General features: G+C 36.6%; 1 protein-coding gene across 1 annotated transcript; it reads left to right on the top strand.

Annotated features, from left to right (window-relative positions):
- The first annotated feature begins 299 nt into the window (after nt 1-299).
- On the top strand, nt 300-7062 carry LOC149215165 (uncharacterized). Its single transcript, XM_089389644.1, has 4 exons — nt 300-982; nt 2640-3741; nt 3879-4259; nt 4375-7062. The coding sequence occupies exons 1-4, from the start codon at nt 300-302 to the stop codon at nt 6733-6735; spliced, it is 4527 nt and encodes a 1508-aa protein (XP_089245770.1). The 3' UTR covers nt 6736-7062.
- Nucleotides 7063-17939: the final 10877 nt, after the last annotated feature.

Here is a 17939-nt window from a genome sequence, read left to right on the forward strand (position 1 = left end):
CCGACCAAGGTGGGGTCGGAGATGCATCAAGTCGATGCTCCTGCTGACCATTCACGGCCTTACCGATTTCGTTGCAGCTTTCGGCGCGCTTTAAAACAGAGGCGAGTTGCAGGGGCAAAATTAATAACGCCAAACTGGGAGGCAACCATTCGTTTCGTTGTATTGACGAGATTTCTCTGGTTAAGCTAGGGTTGTATTGACGACAGCGATACAACTATATTTCACTTGTTAAGCTGTGCTCGCGTTACCCTTGTCATCTTTATCATCTCATTTCTCAGGGTATCGCTGCATTCCTAACAATGGCTACCACACTCGCTCCCTCTTCCGCCTCGACCTCCGCCTCCGCCTCCGCCTCCGCCTCCACCTCTGCATCTCCCCACGGCACTTACAGCTGCGAGATCTTTATAAATCATCGCGGCACCGATGTTAAAAAAACTTTCGCCAGCCATCTGTACCGCCGTCTTCGTTCCAATGGATTCAGAGTGTTTCTTGACCAGCCGGAACTGCAGCGCGGAGAAAAAATAATCCCTCAAATAGAAGAAGCTATATCAACCGCCTCAGTCCACGTCGCTATTTTCTCTCCTGGATACGCGGAATCGAGATGGTGTCTCGACGAACTCGTCCAAATGTTAGAGTCGATGAAGTCAGGTGCTGCCACAGTTATTCCGGTATTCTACAAAGTTAAACCAGCTGATCTACGGTGGACGAACCAGAGCAACGACAACAATGGGGGGTATGCTCAAGTCTTAAGAATTCTAAGGTGGATGGGCATAGATAGAGTGTGTGCTCCAGCTTTGAGAATTCTCAGGTGGACGGGCATAGATAGATGTTTCCAGCTGGATGACACAGGTAGTATTTATGCTCAAGCTCTACTTATTCATGAAAGGAAAGGGAGATACAGTCAAGAAAGACTTGTGGGGTGGAGAAACGCACTTTCTGAGGCTTCATCTCTAAGCGGTTTTGAGTTGGAGGCTTGTAACGGGTTAGTACTGTTATCTGTATTACCTTAACTGTATTTTTTTTTTTTTGGTTTTTTTAAGTAACAGTTAGTTTAGCTATAGTATCAAAAAACTGGAGTCTGTGCCAGGTCCCATATAATTTAAAATTCGAATTGATTTTCATTCACATTGGATTGATCATAGCCTATGACTGCAACTCTTTCTACCAATGATTATAATATATACTTTCTATAGACGCTGAAAAGGACACCTGGTACCACTATATATTTGCATGGCTTTATAAAAACAAAATTCTAACTGACATTGGATGATCACTTTGCAACATCAACAAACCGAGCAGATGCTTGGCCTTCCTTCTGCTCCTCCCAATCCAGCTTCATCCGCTTTCTGTTAGGTTCCTCAGTAGACTTAGTATCTACATCCTTGTACTAAGCCTCATTTTCAAATTTCTCCTCCAGCTTTGTCATCCTTATTTCGATCGCAATCCTTGCATTCAACTTCTATTCCAGCAAAACGAGCTTCGATTCCAAACAATTGTGTCTTAATTTGCATCAAATGCTCTTGCATTTCAATCTTTCTCGACACGGCCATAATCATCCCTTCAGTGGCCGTTGCTAACTAGTTCAAAAGCATTATGGGCCTCACCATCTCTTCGATCCATTGCTAAACCAACAAAGCTCTGCCAGCGATTCAAGACTCAGAGGATTATCCTGACCCCTTATCTGAGCAATTGCAACTAATATATAATTCCTTCCACGCCTAGGGCGGCATTGCAAAAGCATTGAATGCATATTTGCCATGATTGTGTGAACCTCCCTGATAGAATTTTGTATTGATTGCCAAGGGAAGAGCGCAGCAACGGGGCCTTTCGAGTGTTAAGGCCTATCACATATGAATAGACCAGTAATTCATGAGCCATCCCCACAATCTGCTTTTTGAGAGAGCCTGAATCCACCTCTTTGTACTTTGTACTACTTGAATACTATAGGTGTTGCTATCCATGCTACGAACCTGCACTACCTTTATTCCATAATTACATCGCTCGTATTTGGTTTGTTTTCCAATCTGCAGGCCACCAGGGGAATAAATATTCTCAGACACCAGAGAACATTGCACTTGAAACGGCTTGGTTAGAAAGGGTATGTGAAAAACATTTGATTGTATAATGTGGATTTTGATTCATAATGATCAAGGAATTGGTTGATAACACTTCGAACTTGGTTCTATTTCCATAGCTCCGTGACACAAAGTTGTCTCTTTCTTAGCCATCTCATCTAATTCAAAATCAAAATTTCAATACACATGAGAGAATTCAATATATTCAAATTGATGTGATAACAAAATAATCCTATCAAGAACGGAAGGGAGGGATTACAGCTTTCATTGGCTTTTCGAACTTGTGGTTTCAGGAACATTGAATCACCAAAAACTTGAATCTTAGATGTTTTTATGTTTTATTTCCCATAGCCCTAAATACTATATGCTTGGTTAATGATCGAGAGGCCCAATCCCAAGAAAATTTAAGCTCCTTTTATTTGTCTAGATGAAAAATAACCCGCCTGCTTCTGCCACCCCTTATTACTTTAGCTCTATTGATAAATAAATCTTTAAATAATTAGCTGTATTCATAAACAAATCTTTAAATACTTATGCTGTGCTTGTTCTTTCGCTAATGACCAGTGATGAAGGCGAGCTCGTGGACAAAGTAGCGCGACAAGTGCAGAAAAGTGTTAGAAAACCGCCATTGCAGGTGGCCACACATCCAACTGGATTGGATGAAAAGCTACGACATTTTGAACGAACGGTGGAGCAGCTGCAAAACAGAGGGGGGCCCAATATTGTGGGGATTGTGGGTCTTGGTGGGGTGGGGAAAAGCACCCTGGCCAAATTTTTCTTCAACACAAAGAGATCAGATTACCAGCACTCCTGTTTTTTACGTGACGTTAGAGAGGCTGCAGCTAGGTGCCGTCTACCATCCTTGCAGAGTGAACTTTATAAAGACTTGACCGGAGGGGATCAGGTAATGCATAATGTTGATGAAGGTATAGCAACGTTAAAAGATCGTCTCTCCAGCTGTCAATCTCTCGTAGTCTTAGATGACGTGGATGATGCTGAGCAGCTGGGTGCATTATTTGCACCCTTAAAGGATGTCCTTCCTTCACATAGTTTAATTGTGCTTACTTCTCGCAATCGGGACGTTCTAAGAAAATCTGCAAGGATAGAAGAGTCATCCATTTACATGATGACAGGACTTGATCCTCAATATTCTCAACAGCTTTTTTGCTCTCATGCCTTCAACCATCCTTATCCTACTGTGGAGTATGAAGATTTGGTTGGAGAGTTTTTAAAAGCGTGCCAGGGGTTGCCATTGTCCCTCAAAGTGATTGGGGCGCTACTGTATTCCGAAAGCCGCGAGTATTGGGAAGACCAATTGCGCAAACTATCCCAAGTGCTTCCCACGGAAATACAGAGTAGCCTTAAGATTAGCTATGATAGTCTTGATAAAGAGGAAAAGGAAATGTTCTTAGATATTGCCTGTTTCTTCATAGGAATAAAGAGGTATACAGCCATAAACGTATGGGACGGATCTGGCTGGAATGGATCGCTGGGTCTTAGGACTCTTGAGAGCAAGTGTCTTGTCACGTTCGATGAAAAAAACTGTTTAAGAATGCACGATCATCTCCGTGACCTGGGTAGAGAATTGGCGGAGCTTCCTGGATGCCCACGTCGTCTTTGGCGCCCAACTGACAGCCTCTTTCGTAATGTGCCGACTCCATCCACGGTAGGTGTTCAAAGCTCTAGACATCATGTTGTGTTTTGAAATTTATGGTTAGAGAATCGTGTCTTTAGGGTTGCGATTTCCAGATCTTCGCAAAGATGTCAATCTTGTCTTTTAACTACTTCACTCTAACAATTTAGGTGCGCGGACTTACCATGATTCGACAAGGATATGGCGAATCGTCCCAAAGTCCTTTGGAGTTTAATGATCGTATCGTTGATATGAGCGGTTTGCAGCTGCTGAGAGCTCCAGTGGATTGTTTGGAAAGGATATTCAAGGTGCTCGGACACCCAGAACTTCTATGGCTTCGCTGTGAGATGGATGACCGGGACTCCCTACCTTCGTGGATTCAAATAGATGCTCTGGGGATTCAAAGATATCCTCCGGGGATTGAAATAAAGAGTTGCCTATCTTCGTGGATTCCAATAAAGAATCTAAGAGTGTTGGAATTGGTATACCCGAAATTGTGGAACAGGGAAAATTCCCCGATGTTAGGAACCTTGTGGAACACTGAATACGAGGTACATGTAAAGTTTTATTTTTTATATTTTTCAATTTAGTTAAAAGTGTATGGCCCTAACAGGTGGCGGTATAGTTTCTAGATATTCATTTTAACATTTGCAGCGTGTAATGCAGGCACCTGTTCAGTTGAGGGAGTTGAATCTAGGTATTGGCCTTTTCGAGTTACCAAAGTCCATAGGGCAGTTGAAGTACCTGCAAAGGATTGAACTGCACAACTTTAGAGGAACATTGCCTGAAGAGTTCTTTCATCTCTGCTCGTTGAAGCACTTAAGACTCCGGGCACTAATGGAGTCGTTGTCAGACTCTTTGGGGAATTTCACAAGCCTCCAACATATTGACTTGTCTGAATGCGAACATTTGCAAGCGCTGCCGCCCTCATTTGGTAATTTAGCAATGCTCCAACATATTGACTTGTCAGGGTGCTGGGAATTGCAAACACTGCCGGCTTCCATTGGAAATTTGAAACAGGTCCAATATATTAATTTGTCATGGTGCAAGAATTTGCAAAGGCTGCCGCAATCCTTTGGGGATTTAACAAATCTCCAAGAGGTTATGCTGCGTGGTTGTGAGAAGTTGAAAATGCTGCCTGACTCCATGAACTTGATTCGACTCAAACATCTGGATTTGTCGTGCTGCAGCAACTTGATCCTCACTGGTCAGACACTCCGGAATATCAGCACACTTGAAAGGCTAGACTTTTCTGGTTGTGACAAACTCGAAATATTGCCTTCCCAAGTCACACGTCAGCAGTTCCTGGAAGAACTACTTTTCAATGACACAAATTTAAAAGAATTGCCAAATGACATTGGAGATCTCAGCAATTTGGAAATTCTGGATATATCCAGCCCTTCGTTGGAAACCTTGCCGCATTCAATGGGTAAGCTAATGAAATTGAAGAAATTGTCAATAGATGCTCCAATTCGTGAAGTGACATTTGCCAGTGTGGAAAAGGTTCAAGGAGGTCGCAGATTCTTGGACTCTTGTATTGACAAGTGCATGCCTGGACTCAAACGGTTAGATTTGTGGAAGACCAGAATAACTGAAATATCATTTGGTGAAGGTGTTTGCCCGGTCCTTGAAGAGCTCCATCTCAGAGATTGTCGTGCATTAAAGAAATTAAGGGGGCTTCGTGGCCTTGCAAAGCTTCGATCTCTGAACATGGAGGGGTGTATAGAAATAGAGGACCTGCCAGCTCTGGGTGTCTTGGAGTTGGACAATCTTACACATTTGAACCTGAAGGAATGCGCAAGTGGTGGTGTACTGCCATTTGCCAGTGTGGAAAACGTTGGAGGAGATTGCGGATTGTTGGACTCTTCTATTGACAAGTGCATGCTTCGGCTCAGTTCCTTAAACCTGTCAAAGACGAGAATAACCGAAATATCATTCGGTGAAGGTGTTTGCCCAGCCCTTGAAGACCTCTATCTCGAAGATTGTGCTGAGCTTGTGGAGGTTGGAGCATTGCCGAGAACACTGACATGTCTTTACCTGCAGCATTGTTGTGCATTAAAGAAATTAAGGGGGCTTCGTGGCCTTGCAAAGCTTCGATCTCTGAACATGGAGGGGTGTATAGAAATAGAGGACCTGCCAGCTCTGGGTGTCTTGGAGTTGGACAATCTTATAAATTTGAATCTGAAGGAATGCGCAATTGGTGGTGTACTGCCATTTGCCAGTGTGGAAAACGTTGGAGGAGATTGCAGATTGTTGGACTCTTCTATTGAAAAGTGCATGCTTCGGCTTAGTTCCTTATACCTGTCAAAGACGAGAATAACCGAAATATCATTCGGTGAAGGTGTTTGCCCAGCCCTTGAAGGCCTCTGTCTTGAAGATTGTGCTGAGCTTGTGGAGGTTGGAGCATTGCCGACAACACTGAAATATCTTTCCCTGAAGCATTGTTGTGCATTAAAGAAATTAAGGGGGCTTCGTGGCCTTGCAAAGCTTCTATATCTGAACATGAAGGGGTGTAGAGAAATAGAGGACCTGCCAGCTCTTGGTGTCTTGGAGTTGGACAATCTTAGAGGTTTGAGTAACGTTGGAGGAGATTGCAGATGGTTGGACTCTTCTATTGACAAGTGCATGCTTCGGCTCGAATTCTTAAACCTGTCGAAGACGAGAATAACCGAAATATCATTCGGTGAAGGTGTTTGCCCAGCCCTTGAATGCCTCTATCTCGAAGATTGTGCTGAGCTTGTGGAGGTCGGAGCATTGCCGACAACACTAATAAAACTTGTCCTGAAGGGTTGTGGTGCATTAAAGAAAATAAGTGGGCTTCGTGGCCTTGCAAAGCTTCAATCTCTGAACATGAGAAGGTGTTGTGCAGTGGAAGAGCTGCCAGGTCTTGAAACATTGATATCATTGAATGATATGTTGACATCTGAATGTGAGAATATGAAGAGAATACTGGAACTGGCTGAGGCTGCAAATCCTGAAAGCGATGTTTTCAAAAAGGTATCTTGGAAGCCCATCGGTGTTGACTGAGGCGGCATCGGTGTTTACTGAGATGTCAAATCCTGAAGCCATGTTTTAAAAAGGTCATTCAGCTCCCCCATTTTATCACACGAAATGAGGCTTAGTTAATGGTTTTCTGTTTATTTTTATTGATACAGGTTCCAAATGTGGCTTTAGTTCAAAGCTAATGCTAGGATTAATGTTATGTTGCTTCAATGTGATGAGAAGGTATTTATCACTCGGAGCGTTTAGTTTAGGGTTAATATTGTAGTTCTGATTTTTTGGTTAATCTATGGAAGAGAGAAGTACATTAATTCATATCAATATTTAAAAAATTTAAATGAGGCTTTGATTCAATTAATTCATATCAATATTTAAAAAATTTAAATGAGGCTTTGATTATAAATTGAAGTAAAATTTTATTTCATAAAAATTGTGTGGTGGAAATTAGTAAAATTTTATCTCTTAAAAATTAGTGTTGTGGAAAATATAAAAATTAGTGTTGTGAAAAATTATTTATTATATTTGATTGAAACTATTTATTTTGGAAACTTTATTTCTTTGTTTTTATATATATGAGTGCTAATTTAATATGAGAATGTGCAAGTATGAATGATTGAGGTGCATAGATTTTCATTTTAATTTTAAAGTTTTTTAATTTTTAATTTTTATTTTTGGTTTAATGTAGGAAGAGAAACTTTATAATATCTTTAATTTATTTTGATTATTTGGAAAGTGCGATTGAATCACATAATTGATTTTAATTTTAATTTTAATTTTTTAATTTTTTAATTTTTGGTTTTATGCGAGAAGAAAAGTTTTATAATATCTTTAATTTATTTTGATTATTTGGGAAGTGTGAGTTGAAAAAATATAAACCAAAGATTTATTTGAAGAAATTTATAGTTTTCATTTATTTACTTTTGATTTTATTTAAAAATAGAAGCGTAAATTGAGAATGTGGTGGGTTAGATTTTATGTATAGTGGTTTGTTTGTTTTTTTTAATATATTTTTAGAGAATTAGTGATTTCTTTCATTTATGTGTTCCTTAATATTGATTTGAGTTATCTAAAAATTTCAAGTTTTGTGAAATAGTTTATCATGTCTTATGCACATGTATAGCAATTTTAGGAAGTTGTTGGTGTTGTGAGAGAAATCTTGCTAGTTAGGTTTTAAAGGGAATTTATCATTGAATTTTAGTGTATATTTGGGCTAGTTATTTAGATATTGATTATGCTTAGTGAATAATGACAAATGCAATGTTAGGGGGATATAAAGTTTTGGTAAAATAATGTAAAAGGCATGGTGTGGCAAGTAGTGACAGAGCCAAAGGGGATTTTGAACATTAAAGCATGAGTGTGGTGTTGTGGGGATACAACTATCATCATCATACTTGTATCTTGTTTTCAGCCATTCCAAAATTCCTTGTTTGGTGTCATTAACTCTTGATTCACTCTTAATTTTAAGATTCTTGGTTTGGTATCATTAACTCTTGATTCTCTCTTAATTTATTTCAATTCATATTTTATCTATCCTATTGTATCCATGATTATAATTGTTGTTACTTTCGTTTATTTCACATTACTATTATTTTATCATTTTGGTCATTTTCAGCTTTGTCTTGTTTGATTTTTTTTCATTTTCTCTTAAATAAAGGGGCTTGTCGTTTATTTTCTAGCTAGTTTTTTTTAGGACCAACATACTTGGTTTTAGTTTTTATTTCCTTATTCTTCTTTGGTTTGTTGACATATATATCAAATTATTTTAGGAAGTGCATTGTTTCATGTGAAGGTGCTTTACTTATTTGAAATCAAAGTTACAACTTTAGAAGATAGAAAATTCAAGTTTCGTAAACTTGGATTGTTTTAAATCATTGCAAATTTGGTAGGTAGATAAGCATATAATATAAATCAATTTTGAAATGTGAAATAGATAAATATATATTAGTATTTTTGATAAATATTTACCATAGGGAATTATATGGGTGTGTGCATTATTTCTATCATTAATGTTTGCTTTGTTAGAATTTAGTATCATTAACTTTTTGCTATTGAAAAATATGGACCATTAATTTCACATTTATCAGCACTGCCCAATTATTGTTCTTTTCTTCAAATATAATGATTTATTGGACTTAGATAAAAAAAAATACTAAATAAATAAAAACCACTTCAATATGTCACTAAATTCTGATTAGAATTTAACATCCTTACTCTTATAAAAAAATTTCAATAATTTTATAGTTACCTAGATCCAGTCATAACATAAACTTATTAAAAAGGCTCAATTACAAATTCATACTATTCAATAACTTATTAAGAAGACTCTAATATAATTTCATGCTTTGAATTGGAAAAAAATCGTTGTTGTTGCTATCACCACCAAATCTAAAATCAACCAATTTTATACTTTCCCCAACTATTTTGATCTATAGATTATTTGAATTAATTTATCACCTTTTTATTTTTATTTGTAATGAGCATGTCATTTTTCTCTTTTTTCAAAGTTGGGAAAATGTTCTTGGAAATTGAAACAAACCATTGTGATAGTTGGCCTTTGGAAGACAACCCATAAAAATGAAGGTTGTAGTGAATAAGGGCATCAATGGGGAGATGCAAAGAGAAATGGGGAAGCTTGAGGAGTAAAGATGAGAATTTGAAGAGTGTAACTAGCTTGAAAATAGGATGAAAAAACAATTTAGTTTGTCCATAGAACAAATGTGTCTTTGAGCCATGGTCATCTACACTTTTTTTAGTGAACAATAATGCTTGATATTTATGGGCATGTATAACTCACTATTTGTAAGAAATTTCCTAAGAAGAAAAAAGATTGTGTTGATTATGGTGCATTTAATTGCCATTGTATATTTAGTGCATTTTATTGCTTAAATATTATGTCTTGGTAGTAGATGCAAACTATAATAGCTCATTACCACTCACCATAGTGTTGAAATTTTCTATTGGTCCTCTTATTGTTTGTGGGTGCTATTGTCAATCACCTACAACAATATTTGAGTTGTATCAAACATAGTCATAGCAACATTGTATAGGTTGATTCCTCTTCCATGATGAATGTATTTTACATTATATATTCTCAATTCAGAGTATTTGTATTTTTCTTTGTCGTGAATGGTAATGGATAAGTGAAGAATGGTTTCCAAACTACAACATTGTAAGAATACACAAGCTCTATTTTGAATGAGGCATAATCTTCCTATATAGAAATGTTTTTCAATCTATAGGAGACAATAGTTTTCTTATTCCATAATTTGTATTCATGTTGATTTAACCAACAAGCCATAGGCCTACCATTTATGGATCAATATTAAAGAACAAGAAGGAGATGAAATCCATCTATTGGTTATTCTAGTTATAGTAATATTGGCCTAATGATTTTTTTTTGGTATTTAAAAGTGATCTTATCATGAATTAGATGGAAATATTTAAATGTATTGTATATTATTAGTTGGTTATAGATAATTGCATCGATAAACCCCCTTGCAAAAGAGGTAGATTTCAATGTTCATGATAATTGATGGTTAATCATAAGGTCAAAATTGAATATCCTTTACTCCCTCTAGATGTCTCATTGAGTAGCCACTAACAAGTGATATTTTGCTTGGTAATGAAATGGAGTTGGATAGAAACACGTGTTAATTCATATATCAAGGTTTGTATGGACTAGTCAATTTTTTATGTGTTCTATAAATCTAAAAGGGTATCATAACACTAAGCAATTTAAGTTAATAATAATAATAATAATAATAATAATAATAATAAAGAGAAAGTTGAGATGTGATATTATGTGAGTAGAAAGGGCATAAAGCATTGCCCATGTTGGAAAAAGCCCAAGATTTTCTCAAATTTTGTTTATTTCCCATGGAAAATAAGTTCTTAGAGGAAATTCTAAAAGTCCAACAAGAACCTCGAAGTAATGGGTCCAACTACTATACTAAATCATGAAGATTATAAAACTTGCAACAAAAGAATTGAAATGTTTGACAATATATCATTGAAAGATAGAAAATACTTAAATGTTATTTTGACTTCTAATTAATCTATGAATATTTCATTCATTTTTAGACATTAACATTAGTACTGTCAGGGCAGGAGTGTAACTCCACGAATCAATTTGTGTTTTTGCATTAAAAGAAAGCATGGATATATATAAGAAGAGGGAGACTATTGGGTTTCATCTCCCAATGTCTCTTCATCTTCCAATTTATTTTATTTTTCTATTTACAATATTTACATAGATTTTCCTAATCCCGAAGATTAGGTGTCAACATTCCCCCCCTAATCTAAAGGGATGTCTACAATCTGCTCATTTGTGGAACAATGTCGTCGGTGGATTTTATTAGCTTCAACATGATGTCGAATCGAATGATACTTTGTATTGATGTGCTTGGTTCAATCATGGAACTTTGGGTTCTTGGCCAACTTTATTACAATAGTGTTATCAATCAAAAGAAGAGTTCAATGCTCTTGTTTCTTCTATAAATCATCTAGAATTTTCCTAAGCCACACAATTTCCTTGGTTGCTTCATTTGCTGCCACATATTCTGCCTTAGTTGTGGAATATGTTGGAATTCACTGTTTGCATGAACTCTAGGAGACAACTCTTGATCCAAGACTCATAACATAACTTGAATTAGATACTCTGGTTTCTTTATCTCCATCAAAATCTAAATCGGAGTATCCAATCAAGCTGACATTATCCACCTATGTATACTTGAGTCCAAAGTCTTAAGTTCCCTTCAAGTACTTTAGAACTCTTTTTGTGGTAGACCAATGACCTTCACAAGGATTTTGCATGAACCTATAGAGGATTCCAACAATAAATAAAATGTCTGGTCTAGTAGTAATAAGGTAGTTGAGACTTTCTACGAGTTGTCTATATTTCATTACATCCTCAAATTCTTTCACTTTAGTGAATGAGAGCTGTAAGTTCTGTTCCATTGGAGTAGTTAAAGGATTTCACTCATCCATGCCAAACCTATTCAAAAAATCTCCAATGTATTTCTTTTGAGACAAGAATATAAACTTCAGATGTTGGGTTACTTCAATACCAAGATAATAGTGAACATAACCCAAATGTGTCATTTGAAGACCTTTTCTTAGTTATTTATTTATGGATGCAATGTAATTATCATTGTTCCTTGTCATCAGAAGATCATGTACATATACCACAAGATACACAATTTTTTTTCCAACTTTCTTGACAAACAAAGTTGCATCATTAAGATCATAATGTTTGAAATTGAGTTCTAGAAGATGCTCAATCAAATTTTGGTACTAGGCTCACTGTGCTTGCTTGAGTCCATACAAGGATTTTACAAGCTTGCATACTTTGTGTTCCTAACCCTTCACAACAATTCCTTCTGGTTGGGACATAAAAAAAATCTCTTTTAGATCACCATTCAATAAAGCAGTTTTTACATCCATGTTATGGACTTTCTAACGGTTCTGAGATGCCAAGGAAAAGAGTGTCTAGATGATATCCCATTTTGAAATGGGAGAAAAGGTCTACTCATAATCAACCTCTTCCTTCTGTGCAAAACATTTTTCCACAAGCCTAGCTTTATGCTTGTCAAGTGAGCCATCTATTTTATACTTGTTTTTGAGGACTCACTTGCAGCCAATTAATTTGGTTTCTAATGGAGGATCAACTAGTTTCTAGGTTCCATTCTTTATCAAAGCATCATATTATTTCCGCATTGCTTCTTTCCATTCATCGTGAGAAGTGGCTTGTTTGATGGATTTGGTTCAAAATCTACAGACAAATTTAGTTCACACTCATAAGAAATGTCTATATCAACAGGTGAATCAGGATTGTCTACATCACCTCCATTTTTTCTAACAAAGCTTCTTGCTCCTGTCTTTCAAACACTTTCAAGTGTCTTTGTCAGACATTTTGGAGGACCTTTCTGAGATGGCCCATGTTGCTCAGTTCACTGAGATGGCACTGAATCAAGTTCTAGCCTCCCAATTCTCTCAATCACATCACTTAAAGTGTCTTCTTGATTAGTGCTTGAAGCTTCATGCAGGGGAGAGAGTGATTCAAAAGGAGACTCCATAGATTGATCCGGTATAGGGACCCCCCTTCAAGATGTGGAATCTCATTATCAAACTCTTGAAAATAATTTGCATGTCTAAATCTATCGAAGCGATCAATATGTTGTTCAACAACATTGTTAGTCTTGGAAGATTAAATAAAGATCACATATATAGATATTATAAACTTCTTATTAACGTCATCATAAAGACAATATTCTTTGGAGATATCTGAGTACCCCAAGAAGGTACATTTGTTACTTATTTCACCAAGTTTGTTTATCTATTTTTAGATATCAAGGCATAACATGTGGAACAAAAATCCCTGAGATGCCTCACCAAAGGAATGTGGACATACCACGTTTCATAGGAAGTATTGTTTTTTATAGCATGAGATGTGCACCTATACTTTATATACACAACACATAGAACTGCATCAACCCAAAACATTGGCTTTACATTGTTGAAAAACATCACTGATTAGCTATATTTAAGATTGTGCTGTCCATTATTTCAGTTACTCCATTCTGTTGGGGATCAGAAGGCACAATTGTTTCATGTTTGATCTGATGTCTACGAAGATAGTTTTCAAATTCATTTGAAGTATGTTCTTTACGATTATCAGTACGAATAGAGCTAATGTGAGATTGTGCATCATTTTCAATCCATGCATGAAATCTCTTGAATGTTTCAAAAGCTTTAGATTTGTTCTTCAATAAATAAACCCAACACATTTTGGTGTAGTCATCAATAAATTTCATCATATATTTATTACCATTTGCAAAAGGAACATGCATTGGGCCACATAAATCAAAATGAATGAGTTTAAGTTTTCTATGTGCTCTAGAATGAGAATCATGAAATGATTGTCTATTGTGTTTTCTTAAGATACAAGCATGGCATTGCTTAAATTTCCTAGGATTTGTAGGCAAATCAGTGACACCATTTTTCTTCGACAAATGAAGGTTTTCATAGTTCAAGTGTCCAAATCTAGCATCACTACAAGAAAAAATGTCATTGGTGAGGATCCGTCACCAATGTCTCATATGGTGACGGTCTTTAAAAAAGCGTTGTTGTAAGTATATATGGTGATGATCCTTTAAGGTTTGTCACCAAAGCCATTTTCAATGACACTTTTGGTGAGGGTCGTTAAAGGCCCATCACTAATTTTCTCTTTGGTGACACTTTTGGTGAGGGTAGTTAAAGGCCCATCACTAATTCTCTCTTTGGTGACACTTCTAGTGACGATATTTTATTGATCCTCACCAATGCTCTTTTTGGTTACTTTTGGTGATGGCAAAAAAATGTTTGTCATCATTGATCATTCGAATGAGTTTTTTATGACGCTTCATCTTTGCGATGGACCTTTAGGGTCCGTCACCAATGTCGCATATGGTTACGGTCTTTTAAAAAACGTTATTGTAAGTGTATATAGTGATGGTCCTTTAAGGTTTGTCACCAAATCCATTTTCAATGACACTTTTGGTGAGGGACGTTAAAAGCCCGTCACTAATTCTCGTGACACTTTTGGTGAGAGTCGTTAAGGGCCCATCACTAATTCTATCTTTGGTGACACTTCTAGTGACGATCTTTTATTGACCCTCACCAATACTTTTTTTGGTTACTTTTGGTAACGGTAAAAAAATGTTCATCATCATTAATCATTCCAACGAGTTTTTGATGACGCTATGTACCTGTTACTATATTTTTTGTCAAAAGATAACGATTTAAGACCATTGTTGTGGAGTCTTTTTCATTATGTGTCCAAGGTCATAGTGGTTATAGTCAATCAATTTGTTAAGAAGTAATTAGTGTGTATCATTTCCCTCAAGTCATAAGAATATAGTTTTCCTATGAGTTAACACATGATTCATCTCTATTAGGTTTATTATCTAGAAAATTTCCTTTAAATAAAGTTCCACTAGTGTGTGTAGGAACTATATTATTTAAAACATAATCAAGCTTTGTTAATTCTATTAATGAGAGAGACCTAGCACTCCTCAACACTCATGTCACACCTTAACATGCTTTGGAACAGTACACTAACATTCCTTGGCACCTTGCATGTCTTGGAACATCTTTGTGCCTATAACATCTTTGTAACTAGAACATCTTTCCATGAGTAGGATGCCCAAGCACATATGCAAAACACACAAAAGGTACGCATTGCAACTTTATATTTAGAACCAAATTAGTTTGTATGGTATCGATGGTTTTTCTCTCGTAAACAAATTTTCACTTGGGCTATTTTTACGGATGAAATGATAGCACATTATGAGGATACAAAAAGCAACACTTTTTTTAGCCAATTGATAAATCTCAAACAAAAGGGTTCAATGATGGAGCACATTGAGGACTTCCAAAAATTGAATATAAGGGTAAAAGATATTCCAGAAGAGCATAGGATTGATGTGTTCATAGGGACTTTAAAAGATAACATCCAACATGAGGTTCGCCTTTGGGAACTAGATTCATTGAGAAGGCATTCAGGTTGGCAAGAAAATGGAAGGCAAAATTATGGCAACAAGGAAAACTATCGCTCACAATCATAAAGATGGAAGTGTTGCTACCCCTAGCCATCCATAACCTACAAGGTTGACACCACAACAATTGGAAGAAAAAAGAGCAAAAGAGCTTTGTTACAGTTGTGATAGAAAATACACTAAAGGTCATAAGTGTGCCGAGAAGAAATTATTTTACATAGATTGTGAAGAGGAGGAAGAAAAGGAACAAGAAACGTCAAAAGAAGAGGATATATACCAGGAACAAACCTTAGAAAAATAAGAAATGAATCCGATCATATCTTGTAATGCATTGGTGGGAATTACCACTCCACAAACTATCAAGATAGAAGGGAATATCAAGAAGAAAAAGGTAATAGTGTTGATTGATTCGAGAAGTACCCATAATTTTATTCATTGTAAGATAGCCAAGGAATTGAATTGCTTCCTATATCCAACACCAGAGTGTCAAGTGATGGTTGCAAGTGGAGGAACCATAAATTGCTCAGGAAAGTGCCATAATATCAAGCTATCCATGGGAGAATATGTATTGAATAGCCCAATGCTTTCCATTCCAATGGGTGGTGCTGATATTGTATTAGGAGTCCAATGGCTACAATTCTTGGGTACAATAGCTTTTAATTTTCAAGAACTTTTCATGAAATTCTCTTCAGAAGGAAAGGAAGTTGAATTAAGGGGTATCGTAGGGAAACCAGGAAAGATAATCAGCTCTAACGGAATGACAAAGTTTCTAAAGAAAGAACAACAAGGCATAATTGCACAATTATGTTCACCGGAGGTTCCCACATCGAAATCATCCATTTCTCAAGATCTCCAAAAGTCTTGGACAAACATTCCAAGGTGTTTGAGACTCGCAAAGGCCTCCCACCTATTCGTGATCATGATCATGCTATTAATTTGATTCCAGGAAGTGTTCCTCCAAACATCAAGCCTTACAGATATCCCTATGTCCAAAAGAGTGAAATTGAACGTATGGTTGCAGAAATGCTAGAGGCTGGTATAATTCAAACTAGTCAAAGTTATTTCTCTGCTCTAGTAGTATTGGTTGATAAGAAGGATGGATCATGGCGCATGTGTCCAGATTATAGGGAGCTCAACAAGCTCACTATTAAAGATAAATTTCCCATTCCTATCATTGATGAATTATTGGATGAATTGCATGGATCAATTTACTTCGCCAAGTTGGATCTTTGTTCAGGATATCATCAAATCAGAATGAAGGTTGAAGACATTCAAAAAACAACATTTAGAACTCATGAGGGTCATTATGAATTTTTGGTCATGCCTTTTGGCCTTACTAATGCACCTTCTACATTTCAAGGTTTGATGAATTCCATTTTCAAACCCTTCCTTAGAAAATTTGTGTTAGTATTTTTTGATGATATACTAATATACAACAAGTCTTGGAAGGATCATGTCCAACATGTTGACATGGTGCTCAAACTATTGGAGGAGAAACAATTATATGCAAAAATCTCCAAATGTTTCTTTGGAGTACAAGAGGTGGAATATTTGGGTCATATTGTATCTCATGAAAGTGTTAAGGTAGACCCTAGAAAAATTAAAACCATTAAGGAATGGAAAATCCCCACATCCATAAAGCATCTATGAGGATTTCTCGGGTTGACAAGGTATTATCACAAGTTTGTTAAGAATTATGGGAGAATAGTAGCACCTCTAACAACATTATTGAAGAAAGATGCATTTTCATGGATTCCAGAAGCAATGAAGGCCTTTGAACATCTTAAAGAGGCAATGTGCCAAGCATCAGTCTTAGCTACACCAGACTTCACAAAAACCTTTATTATGGAATGTGATGCATCAGGAAATGGAATTGGTGTTGTTTTAACACAAGAAGAAAGACCCATTGCTTTCGAAAGTCGTCCAATCAAAGGAAAGTATTTACAAAAAGCTATTTATGAGAAGGAAATGTTGGCAATACTACATGCACTTAAGAAATGGTGACCCTACCTAATGGGAAGACACTTCAAGGTAAAAACAAACCATGATAGTCTTAAATAATTTTTAGAACAAAGTTTATCTTCAGAAGAGCAAAAAAAAAGGGTCATAAAGATGTTGGGTTATGACTTTGAAATCATCTACAAAAAAGGGAAGAAAAATGTTGTGGCAGATGCACTCTCAAGAAAGGATGAGGATGTAGAAGCATTTCTTTGCGCCATTTCTATTATCCAACCAGATTGGATAAATGAAGCAAGGGATGAATGGAAGAATGACGAGGAAGTGTGGGCACTCATTCAAAAGATACAACAAGATCCTAGTACATCTGATACATTTAGCTGGAAAAATGATTTGTTATGGTATAAGGATCGGTTATACATATGTAAGAATTCACAACTCAAACAAAAGATTCTTAGGGAATTGCACACATCTCCCTTAGGAGAGCACTAAGGATTTCTAAAAACCTACCACAGGGTTAAAAAGGATTTTTTTTGGGATGGCCTTAAATCGGATATTCAAAAGTTTGTGGCATAATGTTTGGTTTTCCAACATAATAAAGTTGAAACAATTATGACCCCAGGACTATTACAACCTTTATCCATTCCAAGCCAACTTTGGGAGGAGGTTTCAATGGATTTTATCACAGGTTTACCCAAGTCCGAAGGAAAGAGTGTTATCATGGTGGTAATTGACAGACTT

This window comes from Pinus tabuliformis, chromosome 1_1 (genome assembly GCF_031772625.1).
Source record: "Pinus tabuliformis cultivar Carrire ecotype Pingquan chromosome 1_1, CPIR1, whole genome shotgun sequence".
NCBI lineage: Eukaryota > Viridiplantae > Streptophyta > Pinopsida > Pinales > Pinaceae > Pinus > Pinus tabuliformis.